This window comes from Hakea prostrata, chromosome 6 (assembly GCF_041222555.1).
Source record: "Hakea prostrata isolate BN-2017 chromosome 6, UWA_Hpros_2, whole genome shotgun sequence".
Taxonomy (NCBI): domain Eukaryota; kingdom Viridiplantae; phylum Streptophyta; class Magnoliopsida; order Proteales; family Proteaceae; genus Hakea; species Hakea prostrata.
In genome coordinates, this window is record NC_142605.1 from 840,895 (window position 1) to 863,413 (window position 22,519).

Here is a 22,519-nt window from a genome sequence, read left to right on the forward strand (position 1 = left end):
GAACATCTATTGTTGCCACAAGGCTAGGGGAGGTGGGTGGGTGTGTGGGTGAGGGGGGAAAGATGAGTCGAGTGATGGGTGGATCAGATTATTTGGATAGGGCTAAGCATCTCCATTAATCCACGGTGATATCTGAGGTGCATTGGATGGAATATTATATAGGTGTGGGTAGTACGAGATTGTGGTATATGAAGAGGATGGAGTGACTGTTGTGATCCAGGTGGAGCTGTGGGAGGGTTAGCCATTGTACTCCGTGTGGGGACCAATTGGTAACCGCTCGGTACAGTGGGCATGGTTATGGACTGCTCATTCGGCCTAGAGAGTGGCTGTGCAGGGTGGTTGGCAGGTGCCTTACAGAACTGCCTCTTTTGCTGACAATGTTCATCTCCACCGGCTCTGTTTAGTTACAGAGTTTTCATGGCGGTTTCTAAGAGCCTAGCCGGAGGTGGGATGCCACGTATTTGATCACCAAAATGGATCAATTCAAACTCTTCACAAAAATCATGAATACCATAGCCGTGTTGTAGTTGATGTGCAGTTTGAGCTTCAAACAGGGTATTACATTTAAGCATTTTCATGACCGATAAAACCACAGTAGTCACAGTAAAGAGGAAGACGCTCATATTTAATCCTCACCTGCGATGTATCTCCATTTCGCCTTTGCACATTCAGGGAGCATTTTTGTTGGTGATTGATATTGATAGAAGTACGAACCCTCAGATATCTAAGTTGTTCACCAAATTGTAATCCAACAATGGACATCGCCTTCTGAGGATTGCCAATCATGCATGCCAGTTTCAGGGCAAGGCTAGGTTTCGCGATTTCCTGCAGAATGTCATGGAGTTGTATCCAAAAATCACGGCTAGTAAAATCCCAATGCTTCTTTGAATTCCACCGTTCAAGCAGGACGAGATTGCTAGCGACCGTCCACAGACTCTCGTTCAACACATTCTTCAAATCTAATTCAAGTTCGAATTGAAACAGAAATATGGAAGAAGAGTATGGTATTACCTCAACATTAGCCACCATGTTCCAGGCTTTTAGTAAACCCTCGGTAATGGTTTGACTGCGATACCGTTTGCCTTCTAGGATCTTACCTGCTAGGGCATTATTTGCAGAGAAACCGGGTCTATCGTCTTCCTCATCATCAAGAATCAGAGTGTTATCATTTCGATCAGGTAACGGTGGTGGATCCCTTGAGGATGAAGCCATTTTTGCACACCGAGCGATTTCGCAGCAAAACAGGAACTCCAAAATAACAAGGAAGGAAGGATGGTGATTCTCAGTTTCTCAGAGCAAGTAGTCTCTAGAAATCAAGACTAGCTCCACAAATAGGACTAAAGCACCGGAAAAAAAAAAAAAACTCTCGGGTGAGAGGAGGAACACTCTCAGGGGAGAGGAGAGACACTCTCAGCGGAGAGGAGAGAGAAAAAAAATCAGCACAAACATTGAGTGGTTACTTTTGTTAAGGGAAACCTAAAAGCGTAATTTTCCAAAAATTTTTGTTAGGATTTTTTATTTTTTATATTTTTATATTTTTTTTGTGTACCAAGGAAGGGGGTTGGTGCAAACCAAACTTTATTGAGCAACATAGAAAAAAAACACAATGCACCAGACTGACATAGGTCTAATAGCCAAGGATTGAAATGTGACCAAGATGTCCTATCCTAAACAGACTCTGCCTTTCACGCTGGGTGGTCAGCCGTACAAGAATAAAAACAAAATTACCATCCTCAAAATAATCCTCGAGATGCTTAATATCTGAAACTATTTCACCTCCCAATACTGGAGCTGAATCTGATGAAGATAAGATATGCACTGTTTCTTGACAATCAGTCTCAACTACGAGGGATCTAATATTCCTCCGATGCAACATGTACAACAATGACAAGGACCCTCCCTTATAGTGGCGGAGCCACGTTGGGGCCGAGGAGGGCCATGCGCCCCCCTGGATTTTTTAAATTTTGAAACACTCCTAAGTTTTTTCTTTATTTCTCTCACTTTACATGTGAAATACTACTATTCCCCCCCCCCCCCCCCAAAAAAATTAAAATAAAAGTTTACGAAAAAGATGATGGGTATAGATGTCATTATTAATCATTATCTAATGATTATCATTAAACCCTTAGTTTTAACTTTTAAGGAATAAAATGTTAAATTCTAATTAAAACCTAACCCACAATCCATGAATTTCTCCCTATTTATTCTTTCATATTTTTATTCCTATTTATTCTCTGATGAATCTCCTCTTTTATTCCCTATTTTTTCTCTCTCTTCTTCTTCTTCTTCTTCTTTTTTTTTTTTTTTTTTTTTTTTTCTCTTACAAGTTTCACAAAATATTGGAGTAGTTAGTTAGCAGACATTGGAGTTTTCCTAAATCTTCTCCACAATTATCAGGTATTCGCCCTCTCATTCTCAAATTATTCTTCTCTCTCACCCCAAGATTTTGCTAGTATTCTTTTCAGAAAACATAACTGAATTCTTTTTTTTTTTTTTAATTGGTTGTTCTTTCTTTTTGCTAAAAGTTCAATTCTACTAATAGGGTTTTAAATCTCATTAGAATTCATCCACTACTTTTATCCAATCATAATCATTGAATTTTTTTAAATCACTTTCTCCTAAAATTTCAATTCCTATTCATTGAATTTAAATATCGATTAAAATTTCAGCCATCAATTCTATCAGATCTAATCGTAACAAACTTTCTACTAAAGTTTCGATTCTTACTAGTAACCATTTAAATTTGAAGTTTTATTTTTTGTGAATCCTAAGAGTTTATATATAGGGTGGGGAGAATATTACTAATATAGGTGTTGCCGGATGAGTCGAACTCAGTATCTCCCTGTGGGAGGTTGGGCTTTTAACCACTCTAATAATCCACTATTGACATTTTAAATTTTATTAGTTGGATGTTTAGAATTTCAGCTATTAATATTATTAGATCTAATTATAATAATTGATTTTTACTTAATTTATCGAAATTGATTGTTTTTCCCATTTTTAGTTAATAGACTTCAAAATCTATTTTTTTTTCCTACAATTTTTTCCAAAATTTCTTTCGCTTTATTCCAATATATATATATATATATATATATATATATATATATATATATATATATATATATATATATATATATATATATATATATATATATATATATATATATATATATAATTAATTTACTTATAATTGTGTTATATAGATTTTAGTCCTAGAATTTACATAAATTTTTAATGTGAATCTCATGTCGAACAAAGCCCAATGTGTACAGTGAAAAGACATTAATGCTTGTTCGATGGAGAGGTGATCTAGACTCATTATTCGCCCCCCCTAATATTCAATCCTGGCTCCGCCCTTGCTCCCTGATCGTCAAAAATCTACTAACTCACTCCGAATCAAAGGGGACCAGATCCGATTCAGCTGCCACCAGTGCCCCCATTACATTATTGGATCGTAGAACAAAGCCCAACCCAGATAAGTTCTTTAGACTAGCATCAATATATTCAGCTTACAAAAGGGAGGCAATGGTGGATTTCAAGAAGAAATCTGGGCCGAAATAGTGGGCTGAATAATGGGCGTTTCAGCTAGTGACCCTTTAGAGTTTGCTTCTTCAAAGTTCAAACACCTTCCAATCCTTTAAAGCCCTGCCGTTTAAGGAGGAGAACCCATAATCTTAATTCTTAACCTTCAAAGTTCAAACACCAACTGACAGCGGTCAATCCACAAATTCCAGCAAATAGAGGCCACCAATGATCATATCTACCCCTGTTTCCTGTCTAAGAAGACTTCCTTCCAATCATGCACCAATGCATCGATGTAGCATTGGGTTTGGTGATGGGAGAAGCATGCCAAGTAGCTCGTTCAAAGCTACAATCTGATAGAACATGATCTATGGATTCATTTGCACATTGCACGTCCACATCGAGGAAAGGGCGACCTTAACTTGCCTTCAAATGAGATTTGTAAATGACTAAATTTGTCATGTCATCCTGACCGGTCTGACCAGTGATCTTGCTATACGTTATACCAACCATGTCTTATCCGGGTCAGTCCGACCACCATACCAAGGTTACACGATCGAGGTAAATTCCTATTATACCTCAACTACCTAGAAGGATAAGTCAGGTAAATAATTCTTCGTAGAGTTAATTTCCTAATACAATTCTTCTCATAGTTATATTCCCAGTCAATCTCTAATATCTTACACTATATAAATGCCTTAGGCAGGCAGGTATAACAAAGGGAGGTATTCATATTCTAGGTGATCAATTACTTAAATTTTCTATTGAGTAGTTGTGATCATATCTCATTGATACTAACTTGCTCGTCGGAGACGTACCTCGACCACACAAGGTCGAGTTCATGTTTTGCAGGAGCGTGACAGGGAAGGACGAGCAGGATTCCGTATCAACAATTGGCGCCGTTTGTGGGAAATGCATCAAAAAGTCATTGTGAAAGCAAGATCAATGGTCGTGAACGATAAGGAGGTCAGGGATGAAGTAGATAAGGAAAATCCTCCACCAAAAACTCTGGAGATTCCTCAGCAGAAGGAGAATCCCGACCAAAGGAGCGAAAATCCCGATCAAAAGGAAGGAGAATCCCGAACAACTGGAGCAATCTAACCGATTCACAACAATGAATCAGGTTGATGAGCTCAAAAAGCAACAATCTAAGCTTTGAAAGGAAATCTTATCCCTAAACGAACTGGTTAGGATGACCATGCGTCAGATAATTGCCCCAACAGCAGGTTCTCAAGAAAATTGGAAAGTCCTGAAGGAGAGCAAGCATGACCATCTAGTCATACCTGATTAGACACCCTGACCATCTCAAGGAGAACAACAGAAGTCAAAAGAGAAGGCGGGAGAAAAGTCTCAAGCATCGAAGGAGGCAATTCCAAAGAAAAACCCTCCAAACGACGAGGATGAAGATCGAGGTAGCAGCGCTAATCCAGTCAAAGATCCAGAGGACAAAAAGAACGACCACGGCTCTAGTAAGTGTGAAGAGCACATGAGCAAACGAATCGAAGAATTGGATGAGAAGTTGATAAAATTGAAGGATCCGAACAAAGACGATATATATGCTATTTTAAAAGAGGACCCATTCGTCCGAACCATCTCTGAAGCGGAGATGCCAAAAAGCTTCAAGTGCCCTACCTTCACTCTGTTTGATGGGTCACGATGCCCAAAACATCATATCACACACTACAAATCGGTCATGTCCACGTATAGACACAGCGAAGCAGCTATGTGTCAAAGCTTCCCAGCCTCTCTAACCGGTGCAACGTTAGATGGGTTCTTGGCACTACCAAACAGCTCTATAAAAAGTTTCGATCAGCTGGCTCGGGTGTTCCTATTACGCTTTCAAAGTGGAGTTGGTACCAAAAAGAAAGAAGATACTTTGTTTTCTATAAAACAAGGTCAAACGGAGTCCATTCGAAACTTTCTTCAAAGATTCAATAATCTCACCATGCAAATTGAAAGCTTGGACGATAAGATTGCTTTCCACGCATTGTACCAAGGACTTACCCATGAAGGACTGCTCGAACGACTATTACTAGATATGCCAAAAACATATACAAAACTGGTCGAGAGATGCCATAAACAAGCAGAGATATCGGAAACCCTAGAATCCCAGAAGAGAGAGAGCCAAGGGTCGAAAGGAGAAACAGCCGAGAAAGGGTCCCACTGCCCAGAATGTTAGGGCTAAGTTCGACCAGGCCTAGTCGAGCAGAACCCCCCAAACTTCATAAGGTTGGTCATCTACCACTTAATGCAAGAATGTTAGAGATTTTGATGCAAATCAAAGATCAAGGATTTCTCAAATGGCTGGGGAAAATTCGCGCACCACCAGGAGAATGTGATAAAAGAAAATACTGCAAATTTCATAACGATCATGGTCATTGGACAGATGATTGTAGAAACTTAAAGATTGGGGTTGAAAATTTAATCTCACAGGGACACTTAAAAAAATATACCCAAACCAAGCAAGAAGGTCAACCACAAAACAAGCTCGGTTGGAAAAGAAGGAGATCGGATAATCGAGAAGAGAGAAGGAGCCCAACCAAATGCCGATCAGAGGTGGATGACGGTCAAAGAAAGAGATGTCCAATATACACAGTGTTTGGTGGCCCGATGGAAGAATCAAGCCGACAGGCAAAGAGAAAAGCGCGATATATTGGAAGTACTAAAACTAATAGAAATGTATTGACAGAGCCAATCACTTTTTCCTCCAAAGATCTACAAGACATTACAATTCCTAATGATGATGCCCTAGTAATTAAAGTTACCCTGGTAGGAACTGAGGTTCACAGAGTCCTACTAGATGCTGGATCTTCGGCAGATATATTATCATTAGAGGCCTTCAGAAAGTTGAAGTTGAGGGAGGATATGCTTGTTCCATATGAAACTCAACTTTACGGGTTCACAGGTTCACCCACCCGAGCAGAAGGTACTATTCGGTTAGATTTGCGAATTGGAGGACATCCACAAGATAGGGTCGTGCAATCCAATTTTATGGTTGTACGAGACCTATCAGCATATAATGCTATTCTTGGACGACCAACTCTTTGTGCGCTTGAAGCGATGGTCTCCTCTTTGCACATGAAGATGAAATTTCCGACCATAGAAGGAATTGGTGAATGTACGGTTGACCAGAAATCTAGCCGACAAAGCTACAACAATTACATGCGAAAGAAGGCAAGGACGAACTCAACAATGATATTGAAGTCAGAGATGATCGAGATGAAGAGACTTTGCAAAGGGCTGAACCCATTGAAAAACTTGAAAGAATTTGCTTCAATCCCGATCAGATCGACCAAGGAACCATGATCGGATCAAAGCAAGAAGCAAATTTCAAATCCAAGCTCATTGACTTCTTAGAGAAAAATTCTGATGTATTCGCTTGGTCGGCAAAAGATATGCCAGGGATCGATAGGAAGGTGGCTGAACACAAACTATGTATTGATCCACAGGCAATTCCAATGGTGCAAAAAAGAAGAAATTTTGCTATTGAGAAACATGAAGCCATCTGGATTGAGGTGCAAAAACTAAGACAATATGGTTTTATAAAGCGCACCGATCACCCAAGATGGTTGGCCAACATGGTGATGGTCAAAAAAGCAAATGGGAAGTGGTGAATGTGCACAGATTACACAAATCTTAACAAAGGTTGTACAAAGGATTGCTATCCACTCCCAAGTATTGATCTTCTCATAGATGCAACTGCTGGACACAAGATACTCAGTTTTAGGGATGCTTATTCAAGGTACAACCAAATCTTAATGCATTCAGACGGTGAGAAGCACACAACATTCATGACTGATAGGGACAGCTATTACTATAAGGTAATGTCATTTGGTCTCAAGAATGCGGGAGCAACCTACCAAAGGGCGGTAAATAAAATCTTCGCAAATCAAATTGGTCAGAACATAGAGGTGTATGTAGATGACATGTTGGTGAAGAGCATCTCAAAGAAGGACCATTTGGCTGATTTGATAGAAGTATTCGAAGTACTTCGAAAATATAGGATGAAGCTTAACCCTGAAAAATGTGCTTTCGGAGTATCTTCTGGAAAAATTTATTGGATTCATGGTGTCTCAAAGGGGAATTGAAGCCAATCTGGAGAAGATAAAAGCAATCTTGGATATGAAACCACCAAGAAACGTCAGAGAAGTCCAGTGTTTGACTGGTCGGGTGGCAGCGCTTAATAGATTTATTTCACGATTAGGGGAAAAATGTTTGCCTTTCTTTAAAGCATTGAAACAGGTGGTCAGTCAAAAAGGCAACATATGGAATCAAGAGTGCCAGGACGCATTTGAAGAATTGAAAGAAAAATTGTCCCGACCACCGTTGCTCGATATGCCGACCAACAAGAAGGAGCTACAATTATACTTGGCTGCATCACCAGTCGCAATTAGTGCAATACTCGTTCAAGAAGAAGGTAATATACAAAAACCTATCTATTATGTTAGTTATGTTTTAAACAATGCAGAGATTCGCTACTCAGAAGTGGATAAACAAGCATTGGCATTAGTCGTAGCGACCAGAAAGCTCCGTCCATATTTCCAATCTCACCCCATTGTAGTGATGACAAACTTACCTCTGAAAAAGATTCTTCACCAACCAGACTTGGCAGAGAGATTGGTGATCTGGGCAGTAGAATTGAGCGAACATCAAATAGATTTCAAGCCTCAACCAAGTATCAAAGCTCAATTCCTAGCATATTTTATTATTAAAACACAAGAGTCAAACCATAATGAAATCAGGCTAACCCCTGAATCAATTAAAAGATGGACTTTGTTCGTGGACAGATTCAACAATTCACAAGGGAGCAGAACGGGTCTATTAATGAAAAGCCAAGGGGGATTTGAAATAAAATATGCCCTTCGCTTAAAATTTAAAGCTTCTAACAACGAAGCCGAATATGAAGCCATGTTAGCAGGCTAAAGAATGGCCAAAGCTCTAAATGTCCAACATCTAGAAGTCAAAAGCGACTCACAACTGATTGCAAATCAAGTAAAAGAAGTCTATGGAGTCAAAGAGAGAAGAATGGAGAAATATCTGAACATGGTCAACAATTACAAACAGTACTTCCAAGATTTGGAAATTACTCAAGTACCAAGGGTAGAGAACGATCAAGCAGATTCATTATCTCGCTTAGCCACAGAAGGCATGGATGTTCGGACACCTGTGGTCAACTTGGAAGAACTTGCGAGTCCCAGTATAAACATGGTCGACCACATGCAAATTTCAACCGAGCAAGTGTGGATGGAGCTGATCATACACTATTTAGAGAACGACCAACTCCCAGAAGACCAAAAACCTACCCAAACAATACGACAGAGAGCAACTCGGTTCATGATTAGAGATGGCCTACTATACAAGAAATCTTTGACCCGACCACTCCTGAGATACCTGAGCCCACTGGAAGCAACCAAAGTTATGAGAGAAGTACACGAAGAGATTTGCGGTGCTCACGTAGGATCTTGAACACTGTCCAATACAATAATACGCCAAGGTTTTTATTGGCCGACCTTGGAAGAATATGCAAAGACTTTGTGAAAAAATGTGACAGTGCCAAGCACACGCAAAGGTCTCTAACACATCAGAAGTTCCCTTGACATCAATTTTGTCCCTAATACCCTTCATAAGATGGGGAATAGATTTGGTAGGGAAATTACCAAAAGCGTTAGAGAGAAGAGAATACTTGGTGGTGGTGGTGGTGGACTATTTTACAAAATGGGTAGAAGCAGAGCCCCTCGCAACTATTAATACCGAGAAAATGAAGCGCTTCATCAAACACAACATATTATACAGGTATGGAGTCCCAAAGATTTTGGTGACCGACAATGGAAAACAATTCGAAAATGCAGCCTTCACAACATTTTGCAGGGAGCAAGGGATCAAACATAGGTTCTCATCAGTAGCTTATCCCCAAAGTAATGACCAAGTTGAGGTTACTAACAGGACTATGCTGGATGGGCTCAAGAAGAGGCTTGACCAGCTCAAAGGAAGATGGGTGGATGAGCTACCCAGTGTACTATGGTTGTACCGAACAACACCTAGAACGATCACTGGAGAATAACCATTTTGACTAGCTTACGGTGTAAAGGCAAGAGTCCCTGTGGAAATTCAAGTTGGATCACTTCGGGAAAAAGAATTCGAAGAAAGAATGCAAACTAGTTTGGATCTGATCGATGAAATAAGGAACAAAGCCCAATTCCGACTTGAAGAATATCAGCGAAGAATAGCAACATATTATAATGCCAAGGTTTGGAATGAACAATACTCCCCCGGTGAACTTGTACTTCATTGAACGGCCGCTTCAGACCCAACCAACCAATGGAAATTATCCTCAAATTGGGAGGGACCATACATAGTCACACGACAAGTGGCCCTCAGAGCATATCATTTACAAGACCCAAAAACGAGCGACAAGATCCCTTGATCATGGAATTCAAACAACCTCTGAAAATACTATCAATGAGCATAGTTACCACAAACATCACAGATACATCAAATCTTGTTATTTATTTCACTTTTGTTATTTACTTCAGTATATAGTCACTAGTGGAGATTTCTAACCCCAATACTTCAAATTTTACTTCATCAAATAAATAAAGATGATCATATTATTTGCTACATGATCTTACGTCAATTTGATTGACCATACGGAAAGACCTAAGATTCTTAGGCAAAAAAGACCTAGGCAGAAAAGACCTAAGATTATTAGGCAAAAAAGACCTAAAAATCTTAGGCAGAAAAGACCTAAGATTCTTAGGTGGAAAAGACCTAAGAACCTTAGGCGGAAAAGACCTAAGATTCTTAGGCAGAAAAGACCTAAAATTTCTTAGGCATGAAAACTTCAAAGATTTTTCATCATACTCAAGTTATCATGCCCCGGGGTGGTGGGTTATAACCGAGCAATTGTTGACGAACAACTACTTGGCATTATGACCAAACAAACCATTACCGACCAATATGCTTCTTGAATGATGAACAACACTTTATATGACCGAACACCTCTTTACCGAGCATCATATAAGCTACCGAACAAAGATACGTCACAAGACAAAGATAACAAGGTTGGCAAAGAGAAGTATCCATAACATACCGAAAAAAAGTACTTGTTTGGAGAAGAAGAAACATACATAAAGTACCGAACATAAGTACTTCTACAAGAGCAACATACACAAAGTACCGAATAGAAGTGCCTTGATTTCAGTGTTATTATCTTTGAAAGCCTTAGGAGGTTATGTCCGACCTTTTTCCTTAGAGTAGATCCAATGTCCTCAAGTGAAGGAAGAAGTCCTTGTGGGCCCTCTTTGTGGAAGACATGGTGTTTGACCCGAAACCCATGGACATTGACGATGATGCCCCTTACTTGAGTACATTGTCAGTGTTGGTGCTATTTCTGCCGATCGCCTCGAACCGTAGTTTTCTGCACCGAACTCCTCAGATCTGATTCGATCTGGTTTGCTCTTCGATCGATCAACCTCTCACTCCTGAAAGAAACAGAATACCAGTAAGAAATGGAGCCGATTGTCTTGATCGGCGTCTCGTCTCCAACGATCTAGTCAGTATGGTGTCCATGGTGTTTCAGAACTCTCTGGAGCTTCTAAAATGCTAGTAATGGAGTTCAATCAGAGTGAGCTTAGAGTTTTGGTTGATTCTAGAGACTTACCTTCTTTCGGATCTTCCCTCGCTTTTATACTAGCTTTCCCGCTTATAATATTCTTTCAATCATGGCCATCAGATCACCGCTCCCCTTTGGACGTCTTCGATCATCTTACCTTTATCTCTCAATTGAACCCTGCTGAGGTTGGTTTGACCGGTATGAACCGGCAATGGATATATTAGTTACAACATAAGCCCCCAAGCCTGCTGATCAGGTTGAACCTAAATGAGACTTTGATCAGCAGGTTTTATCCTTTTCATCAAAATCATATAATATTCCTTGTCCAGCTATTACGCCTTTTCCCCGGGTAATCCTCGATTTCTTCAAAACCTTGATGGCGAGTCATCATATAATCATTATCTTGAAAATCGATTTACGACCATGCCCCTTATGAAATTATGTCCTTTGTTTTGGTTGGAGTCATGTTACTGTACTCAGCCCCCAAATTATCTTAAAACTAGCCGCAATCACTTTCCTGTCAGACTTTTTATGAATTTTCAAATATAACTTTCCAGCTTCCTTAACGTTACCGCCGCTTGATCACTAATTTCGTATTTTTCCCATGCATTACCATCATATTGTTCCCTTACCTTTTCACACATCATCCTCATTCTTTTCAACTGCTGTTTTCATATGTTCGCCGATTGATCCCACGCGTCGGTTACGATAGGTAATGACCATTGATTTTGGATCATCGTGCATTTCCCCCTCCTTTCAAGAAATCTTCTCTCATTCTTTATATATATCTGTCAACTGTCACCTGTTCCTTTCCGTACTCTGCTCTTCTTCTTCGTGAACATCAAACATACCTATCTGCCATTTTCTTTATCACTCCTTTTCAGATTTTACCTTTCCAGTTTTCTTCTTCTTCCTTTCTTGTCTCCGCCATGGATCCTGCTTCCAATCCTTCAGTACCCAGTACCTCTGCTCAACCTGATATACCTCCAAGCAACGAGCAAATGAAAGACGTGTCTGGTGCTTCCTCCTCTCAGCATAATCCTTCAGATTGGAAACCTGTTCCATATGCTCACGATGAAGCCATTCTTATTTATACTCCTGTCAATATGTCCAGAGAAAAAATGGACCCAAAGCATGCTGGTCCGGAGTGGTATCCCACCAAAATAAAGAAGTCCCATCTGGATTCTTATTTGGAAAGTTACCGTTTTCCTTCCAATGCTAGAATATGGGTTCCTGACTCCTCCAACCGTCCCTACTTAGTTGACCCAGGTGTCATCACCATTTACCTTGATCATCTTGATCCAGGTTTTAGAATCCCCCTGATTCCCATAGTTCAATCTTTATTGGACTAATATCATGTCTACCCTTCTCAACTTACTCCAAATAGTTGGAGATTAGATTACTGTTTTTTTGCGTTTATTCTCCAGATGAATCGTATCCCATCTGTTGACCTTTTCAGAAATTATTACACCTTGAAAGTATCCCGCGAAAGCGGATACCTTCATTTTGCTAGAAGAACCTGCATTGTGAGTGAACTGGGAAGAGAATCCAAAATTTTCATTGATTCTTCCATTCCTCATGACAACAAGAAATGGCGGGAAAAGTACTTCTTCTGTGCCATTCAAATCCAAACTTTCGGTCTCAATGGTGCTTACATTCCTTGGAATCCTTATCTCCTCTGAAAGTGCATCCTGAACTTACTGAATATGACCGAATAACCTGGAGTATGATTCCCACTGGAACTCCAAAAGATGCAGCCAAGTTGAAAACAGATGCAGGTCTCATTAGTCACGGCCTTTTTCTAGGTAAAGATAATAACAACTGTATACCTTTCTTTCTTTTTCCCCTTATTTTCTTTTTGTAATCCTTACTCATTATCATATACTTTTATCATCAGAAGTAATTGCTCGTCCGGTCCCTAGTGTTACTGATCTCCGAAGAATTGTTTCAGAAGAAAAGAAATCCGATTCTAGGGTTACCAAACCCTCCAAGAAAAGGAAACACACTGCCAGTCATCCTTCAAAAAGAAAAACTGTTGAAAAAGATTCCCCTGATTAGGAGAAAACCATCCCGGCTCCAGAAGATGCCGTCAGAGAAGATACCGATGTGCAAATTGTGAAAACTGTTGCAAGTAAGACCCCTGGTCCCAAGACGAGGACCTCCAGAACCTCCAATACACTGAGATGCAGACTTAGGTCCACAGGTCCAGTTTCTGACCAGGGCTCGTCTGGCTCAAAGAAGAAAAAGAGAAGAAAAGAATTTCATACTGCTCCCACAGAAGTTCCCACTGTTGAAGATAATCCACATGAAGAGATTCCTGTTGCCACCGAGGCTGATGTTGAGGAAAATAGAGAAAATTTACTGTCACACACATCAGCCGATTTACCTCACGATACTTCCATCTTCCCAGAAAAGATGGTTGAGGATGAAGACCGAGGTAAGGATTTATTTGACTATTCTTCTGATCATCTGAAGAGAATTGCTGAAGACATATTAATACATGCTGCAGGTGGTATTATTGAGGAAATAGCTGACCAATTATGTGATGAAAATGCTGATGTTCCTGTCCCTCCCTTGGATGTTGTTGCCAAGGACCATGTGAATGAAATTTCCATTTTCGTTTTACCTTTATCCATCCCTGTGTTGGATGTTGCTGCCCCAGATACTGATGTTCCCCCTTTTGAAGAAAATGATCAAGATGCTCCTCCCTTGGAGGAAAATAACCAGAATATTTCCCAGGAAATTCATGAAGTAGCTCCACCAGAGAATAATCCTGCCCCACCTGAAGCTCTCATGGTAATTGACCCTCAAAATGGTCATGAAAACTAAGAAAAATATCATCATGCAGACTGGTTCAAATGATGCTGATGTAAATGTAAATCCTGAGAATATTTTTGAGATAGCTGACCTCCAACCAGTCCCTGACCAGCCTGATGATACCATGAGCATTGTTGACTCCGGGAATCCTTTCCACCCTGAGTGGTTTTTGAAAAAAAATCATACGGCCAGCCGTAATTGGGAGGCTGCTAGAGAGTGGGGCACAAAAGGCAAAATCCCCCACGACAAGAGGAATACTACACGAATGTCTGATTCTGACCTTTATTCACATGGGTGGGGGTAAGAAATAGACCTTTTTCCCTTTCTTCTATTTAGAATTAATTTACTATTGATCTAATTACTTATATTGTTTTTAATGTATATATATATATATATATATATATATATATATATATATATATATATATATATATATATATATATATATATATATATATATTGATTGATCAACAGATGTTTTGGGGCTGCCTTCAATGCATTTTTTGAAGTATTGGAGAGAGAAAAAACTTTGTCTCAGGAAAATGATGAACTAATCAAAAAGAATTTCGAATTGGTCAATGAGGTACAAGATCTTCGGAGAAAATTGGAATCTTCAGAGAGAAAATTAACAGCTGCTGAGTTCAAAGAGATTGATTTGATGAATGATCTTGATAGCTTACACACTGACTATGAACTTTGCTCTGACCATTGTGCTGAATTGCAAGAAGAGGTTTCTATGTTGAGAGATGCCGTTTTGAATTATAGGAATGAGCTTTTTCAGCTCGAAATGTTAAAGAATAATGCCCTTGACAGGGCTAGGATTGCCACAGATGAAAGAGAGGATTTTAAAGGAAGGCTAACCAGAGCCTTGGTCTGGTCACAAAGTATTGAGAAAGAAAAGAATGAACTCCAGGAAAAGTTCAATGAGATTGAAAAGCTAAATACAACTTTAGAGTTGGCTCAAGAATACCATGTGAAAGCTTTCAGTTCAATTTTGCTGGAGAAGTCTGCTTTAGAGGATAAAAATAATGATTTGGGGTTGAGACTCAATGAAATAACAGCAGAAAAGGATAATCTCGATGCTTCCCTTAGTTTGGTTTCTAAAGAGAAAGAAAGTCTTCATGCTCTCCTGGATGAAACTTTAAAATTCAAAACTTTACTGCATGAAGATTTAGAAGCAGAGAGGAATCAGTTTGAAGTTGAGAAGAAAAGAATACAAAGTGAAAATCAGATAGTCTTAAATTCAGTTATCTCCTCAATGAAGGAAGTTGGAGATAATCCAACTTTCCTCGAATTTTGCAAGAATATGGTAAAGGATTGCTCTGATCAAATCTTTTCAGAAATCCTTAAGATTCATCCTGGTTTAGATTTCAAACTGTTATCCCCAGAATTTCTCCCTTCCAGAACCTTTTTTGATCTTAGGAACTTGAAATATCCCAACTCTGATTGCTCATCAGAAGATAATTCTGACAATGATATGAGTGACTCCTCCAATTCTGGCCAAGATCATTCTGCCAGTGATTCAGATGACAATGATGATGATAACTTACTGCTCAAGAAGATGAAGAGACTGTTGCTAATGATATTGTTGATGTTGATCCATCTGGTAATGCTACAGATGTTGATCCATCTGCAAAACCACAAATTTGAAGAATATACTCTTTTTTGTTTTATGAACTTACATTTTTCCTCCTTGTCTACCTCTTCTGCACATGAGGTTTTTTAACTTGTCAATCTTTTATATGAATGAAATTTTCTTCCTTTCTTTTGCTCTTTTTAGCTTTGACAGAATAGTATCTTTCGTAATGTTGACTATCATCTTCTAACCAATTCATAATTGATTAGATGTATATATCTTTGATCAAACTTTGTAAATTGACTTCAGCTGAAATACTTCTGACAAAAAATATTTGAAAGGAACTTTAATACCTGATCAGATACCTTAAGGAACTTTAATAACTAATCAGATACCTTGAGATGTTGATTTACAGATAACCTTTGAACTTCGATTAATAGTCCTCGATGTAACCTGATCCTTGAGTTATTTTATTGATTAATTCCGTTGTACTCGATCCGAATGCTGCCTTAGAAAGATGGCTACTGGAGCCTGACTTCGGAAAGTCGGGATTGTGAAACCCAGCCCTAACCTTGACCCGGAAACCTTGTTATTTGTAGGTCCGATGACCCGAAGTAAAGTAAGAAGTCAGCTTTGGGCCATCCCAAGAGAGGACTTGGTGTCTGGCTTTGAATCCATGAAGGTTGATGATGAGGTTCTATTTATGGAAACTGAATCCTGATGAAGATCTAATTAGTTGATGGACTTGGAGTGCTCTCTATCTTGGTTTGAAGGCATTTCTACCTACTAGGTAAGTCACTTGACTTGTGTGCAAAACCCCTTTAGGTTTGGATTTGATCTGGGCCTTCAATTCCCTGTTTTGGCCTTGTCGCAAGCATTGGTCGACCGATTGGTCGACCGGGCCAGTCGACCAATCCACTCGACCAATGAGTGCTTTGTCTTTGGCAATTAGGTTGATTCTTGCTCTATTTAAGTCCAACCTCGAGTCCACTTCGTATTTGCTGCCTCCAAACCCTCTGGAACGAACCAAAGACCTCTGCAAGTCATCTCTCTTGCATCCTTGGTGTTTTCTTGACGGATCTTCGTCGGAACTCTTCTTTTTGCATCAAAAGGTATGTCTACTCTCTCTTCTTCTCCTCCATCTTTGTTTTTCTTTCCTTTTTGAGTTGAGACAGTAGAAGAGATGCTGCATCCTCTGTTGCAAACATCTCTGAACATGTTCTCATGATCATCCTAAGGATTTGAGGCTAGAACAATGATCTTAACCATGATCATTGCAAGCTTTTGAAGGATTCATGATCAAACCATGATTTGATCTCTGTTAATCTTCTAATCTGAATTCTGATCTCTTTGGATCTTCTTTCATTGATCATGTTAGTGGTTAATGGTTGTGTTTTCTTTCCATGATCCATAATCCATAGAATTCTAGTTGTTCTCTTCTACCTTACTATGTGTTCTTCATGATGCATGATAGTTACATATATGGTAGGTTTTATTTCCTTATTCAGATTTATGCTTCTAAGCCTTATTCCATGAAGACCTATGCATGTTTTCATGTTTTCATTACCGAAAGCAATGATCCATCCTCCTATAGTTCTTGTCTTTGTTTTCTATTTCAAATTCATCAAGATCCATGGTTGAGTTAATTATGGTAACTTTTTGTTTCCTAATTTGGATCTTGATACCTTGATTTGATTAGTGTTTTGAGGTCCCCTATATGTTAGAATACTACTGATGTAGTCTACCCCTTGATTAGTACCCTTTTGAACCACCAAATTCAGATTTCATATCTTAAAACTCTGATTTTATAGGCTACTGTCTGCATTGGTCGACTGATTGGTCGACTGGACCACTCGACCAATCCACTCGACCAATGAGTACAAAGAACTCCAGATTTGGTCCGTTTCGGATGTTTTGATATCTTTTCTGTTAGGGATCTTTCCTAATATGTTGTATATACTTGTTTAGGACCTTCTTCTCAAGTTTGCCAAGATCTTACTTGATTTCTTAGGATTCTTTGCGAGTTATAAAAGGTAAGGATGGTTATTTCCTTAATTACATAGATAGCATGAATCTAGTTTCTATATTTGAATATCATTAATATGTTTCCTAAATTAGATTCTTACAATGATATACTACTGTTGCATAACTTTGATTACAGTAGCATTACTTATTCATATTGAATTGATTCATGTATGATTTACTTACCAATGTTATACAAGTGATTGTAATATCTGATTTCTTTCCATATATGTAGTTACCATATATGTGATGATATGAATTGATGCATGTGTATGCTTACGTATGGTTTGGAAAGGAGAGGTGTCCTTTCGACACTTCTGTCCTTGGACTACTACGGGAATATTATGGGATGTTTCCCGGAGATGCCCTCTGGACACCTTCCTAAACTGTTGGATGACATATCTAGGATTGTCTAGTAGTGTTTGGCTAGGATGTCCTGTTATGTCGGACCCTAATCGGAGGGGTATTGAGACCGAACGACCCGTGGTAGCAATGGGGATTCATGGGCGCTCAAGACCGGTAACCAACCCGTGAGAGGACAGGAATCACATTGTGGGGGCCATTTATTGGTAGGGCTGCATATGATTAGACTTGGGCTCACGGGCGCTTAAGACCGGTAACCAACCCGTGAGAGGACGTGAGAGCTTCCCGTTTACCATATGTGGATAACCAATAGGGTTGATGAGTCCGTAGTCCGAGTTGGTCGGTGCCATAGGATACGCCGACTCTAGTGTGAAGGATACCGGAAAGGATCATCGGGACGAGGAATGGAAGTATCCGGATCCGACTTGATGTAACTAAGTAGAAGACTTGCATTTGGCTAGGTTTTACCCCGACATGCGCCGCAGCTTATACCAAATGGTTGTGAGAGAGTGTATTGACTTAACCCCCGCCAAGGTTTGTCTCGAGGGATGAAGGACCCATTACCAATCGGCTGCTCAAGACCGGTGAAATGATCCGTGAGAGAATCCAAGATATCTTAAATGGTTGAGGATGTGAGTGGACTTTCCTAAAGGAGTACGGTGCTATGACTTAAAGCATGTCCGCCAATAGAGACCAGCATCCATAGAGTTAGATTCATTCATTCATTGTTTGTCTCATATCATATTGCATTTATGTTTGTTCGGAATTCTGCCATTTATGTTATTATGGATTTTAATCGCCTTCTTGAGTTTCTTTGAAACTCATTCCTTTATTGTACAATGTTGTTAGACTATCCTGCAGGTCTTGAGTACTATGACGGTCCCTATGAAGAAGCGCAAGGCGAAGAGACATATCTCCGGAAGGTGATTGCGGTTACCACAATTACTCGAAGATCCCGCGAGTGGTTATGCTCCGTACGATGCTTAGTCCGACCATTGAGTGGAAGCGTCCTTGTGCTATTTATGAGATTTACACTTACAAGGATGTTGTCTATAAAGTGGAGAATAATTTAGTTACCCAATGTACTTGCTCTCGGGATTAGATTTTGTCTAGTTTATTCTTTAGAGCTACTTTTCCGCTGGATGTAAAGTGGGATTTTTGCTTCACTTTACTTATCTGTTTGATACTCGATTATATCTATTATTCCGATTCGTTTATGATTCATTCTTTCATTATTGGATCTATGATTTATCTTCCGCACTCTTGTTATGATTGTTCATGATTATGTTATTGTTTATGTGGGAGGTTGATCACTCGATACCCCGATCTTCGGGCTGTGGATCACACTCTCGGGTATGCCGGATAGGGTACCGGCTGGGAGGGCGTGATGATTGGTATCGAGCCCAAGGTTCGAGGAGATCCTAACCACAAAAGACAACAACTGAACATTCCTCGAGTCATTGATCCGAAATGACTCTTCTACTCTTAGAAGTGAATAATAGAACACCTGAATTAGAAACTTGACCTTTGAGGCATAACAGAACATTTCGAATAACATACCATAATTATACTTGAACAAATGACACTAATGCAAGGAAAAGAAAAGTGCATAACATACAATAATTAAAGAGAAACAAAATGAACTTCATTAATTTCAAAAGTTTTTACAATGATTACATCTGAAATGCATAAATGGAAAATCCTAAAGTACGGTCTATCTAGGTGATCTACTCGATCTCTGTATGCTCGAACTCCTCCGCTAGCCGAGTCACCGATGCTCTATCCTATCCTGTCGTGACTCCATCCTCTCGTACATCTGCTCTGTCCGACCTCCATCCTCTCTAGCATGGAAGTCATCGATCTCATCTGTGCACCAAGATCCGAAGTCTCCGGAACCGCATGTGAAGGGCCGCCTGCCTCGAAGTGTGATGAAGGAAACTCGTGATGCACGGGCTCAGCCTCGCGCATATCTCAGTATCATCTCCGGCCTGATCATCACTATCGGGACCGATATCCTCTCCTCCATCCTCCTCGATCCCCGATCCTCATCCTCCGATTCATCATCATCCTCACCCTCTGGACCGGGAGATCTCTCTAACCGATGTAGTCTCATCCGTCGAATGGTCCGAGTCCCAATGGGGTATCCCCGTGATCTAGTGTCCATCGGTGTATCCTCGAAACTCACCCCGAAATGCCCGAAGATCAAAGTCGAAGCCTCCCATAGCAAAGGTTCCGCATGCTAGGCCGCAGAACTAAGTCCAGGCATGACCTGCTGAATGATGTAGGAGAGATCGATCTCGAAGCCCATGTAGATGCGGTAGATGACCAAGGCCTCCATCACTGTGACCCGATGGTGATGTCCGGCTTTCGGCATGATGTTTCGGCCGACTATGCGACCGATAATACGTGCAGAACCCGTCATCCCTCCGCTAGTCCATGGTGTGTAGCATCGACGGCTATCCCATAGCGTAGAGCATATCTCGCGAAGCTCGTACGGCATCAAATGGCTGTCCCGGATCTGCTCCTGCAGTATCCACACACACTGCTGCCGTGGATAGTAAGGGACTCGCAAGATCTCAGCCGGTGTCCGGGTAGAGAAGCGAATCCGAGTCCGGAGGACCACCTGCTCCCGAGGACAAGTCCGAGTGGATGTCCCCGGCCTCGAGCCTCCTCTGTGTAAGTTTGGTTGCTTTGAAGAACAACCTCACTAGCTCCGAGTATACCGGCAAATCCTCGGTGAAGAGATGAGTCCACTGTAAAGTGTCGAACCTCTGCCGGATCCTAAAGGCTCTAAGCTGGCGTAAGTGAAGTAGACGCCCCATCTCGATGTTACAATAGCTGAAGTAGGCCTCGTACGAAAACTCGGCTCGAGGTGTGTCAAACATGTCCGGTCTCCTAACCTCCTCTCTAGGCTCGAAAGGAACCCGACCTCTGCCCCTAAGAGCACCTACGATGCGACCTCGACCTCTACCTCCTCCTCGTCCTCCCCTCTCGCATGGTGTATCTGTGGAAGAGACAAGAGACATTTCCAATTAGTGCTATTTTAAGATTTGAGCCAAAAGGGTATTTTCGTAATTTTTCGGAAAATTTCAAATTTGGGGGAAATTTGATTTGAACATACTAGCATGTGCGCAATACTTGGAATTTCATGTCTATGAAGTTGTTTTGATGAAAATCGATCGAAAACTTGGATTAAAGCGAAAAATTCAGCAAGAAGGAAATTTGGGGATTTTGCAATTTAGGTCAAAATTGGATTTTTGAAAAGTTGAAATTGGTTAAATCAAATTGTATGGACCTATCTACAATGTCATCTTGAGCATGTAGCATTTGATCTCGTGCGAAAATTTCAAGCGGTTTGAGAGAAAACGAAATTTTTCTAAAGATATCGATTTCGGTATAAAACTTTGCGAGATGAGCACCAAATGTGTTAAAACTTGTTGTCTATGCATGGCATTGTGTTTAAAACCTAGGGAATATGTTTCTAAGCATTCCTAAGCATGATTTCTAGCATTGGATGCAAGTAAAGCATGGTTTGTATTGAAATGCAAGCATGAGAAGATGAAAATGGAAGAAAGAATGAGAGATTTACCTTGTTTGTGAAGATGGTGTGTTGTGGTGTTGTTGTTGAAGCACTAAATCACCTCAAGAACACTTGTGGGAACTCTTGGATATTTTCCCTAGAGCTCTCTCACCTTTGGAAGAAGTTAGAATGAGGTTGGAATGTGGAAATGAGGCTTATAATGCGAATTTTCGCATTACGTCTTCATTGGTCGATTGAGGCGGGTCACTCGACCAACCACTCGACCAATGGTCACGAGTGACCTCATTTGCTGTTGAATTTTTGGAAAATGTGATTTTTGCCTTGTGGAATATTGTTTGATGACTATATGGATATATTTGAGCATGATTTAAGTTTTCAAATCATTTGGACTTGTGGTTTATGTTGAATCTTCGAAATTCGGTATTTTGATGTTCTCGGTTTTGCAGAATGGTTACTCTGAGAAGTGGGCGTGGTGAATCCAGTGGTCATGGAGGTGGTGAAGTACCTCAGGGAGGTGGTGAAGTACCTCATGGAGGTGGTGAGATACCAAATGCTGATCGGGGTACTCATGAGATCCCTGGTGCCCCGAATGTTGGAAGTTTCGGAGATATTGCCAATATTATGGGCAATATGATGCGACGACAAGCAGCTCGGTTCAACCGGATGTTGGTGGGTTTCATGACTCTGCATAATGAGACCCGGGCTGGTGCTAATGTGAATCCTCATGCCGCGATCCTGAATGCGGGAGGTTTAGCTGGAACTCCTCATACTCACTTTGATGGAGAGTTTTACGAAGATGCAAGTACCCACTTTTCTTGGAGTTACCAAGGACCCCTTGTTTCCTAACAAGTGGCTTCATGAGTTGGAGAAGGCTTTCCGACATCTGCAATGCTCGGAAGCTCGAGAAGATTTTGTTTGCTTTGAGCGAAGTTGCAACAAGAAGCCGATGCATGGTGGATTTCCACTCGTCTGTTTTGGAAGGTTTGCATGCGGGAGTTGTAACTTGGGAGTTATTCAAAGAGGCTTTTTGTATGAACTACTTTCCCGAGGCGGTGAAGGATGCGAA

The 22,519-nt window shown here is 40.4% G+C and overlaps 1 protein-coding gene across 1 annotated transcript; it reads right to left on the minus strand.

Moving 5' to 3' along the window:
* Positions 1 to 564: 564 nt before the first annotated feature.
* On the minus strand, positions 565 to 1,212 carry LOC149012078 (uncharacterized). The gene has a single exon (XM_089159025.1). It carries the CDS (start codon positions 1,210 to 1,212, stop codon positions 565 to 567), a length of 648 nt encoding a protein of 215 aa, XP_089015151.1.
* Between the last annotated feature and the right edge of the window lie 21,307 nt (positions 1,213 to 22,519).

What these genes read in the sequence shown, in the direction of transcription:
- LOC149012078 (XM_089159025.1), bottom strand. Translation starts at nt 1,212, where the DNA reads ATGGCTTCATCCTCAAGGGATCCACCACCGTTACCTGATCGAAATGAT.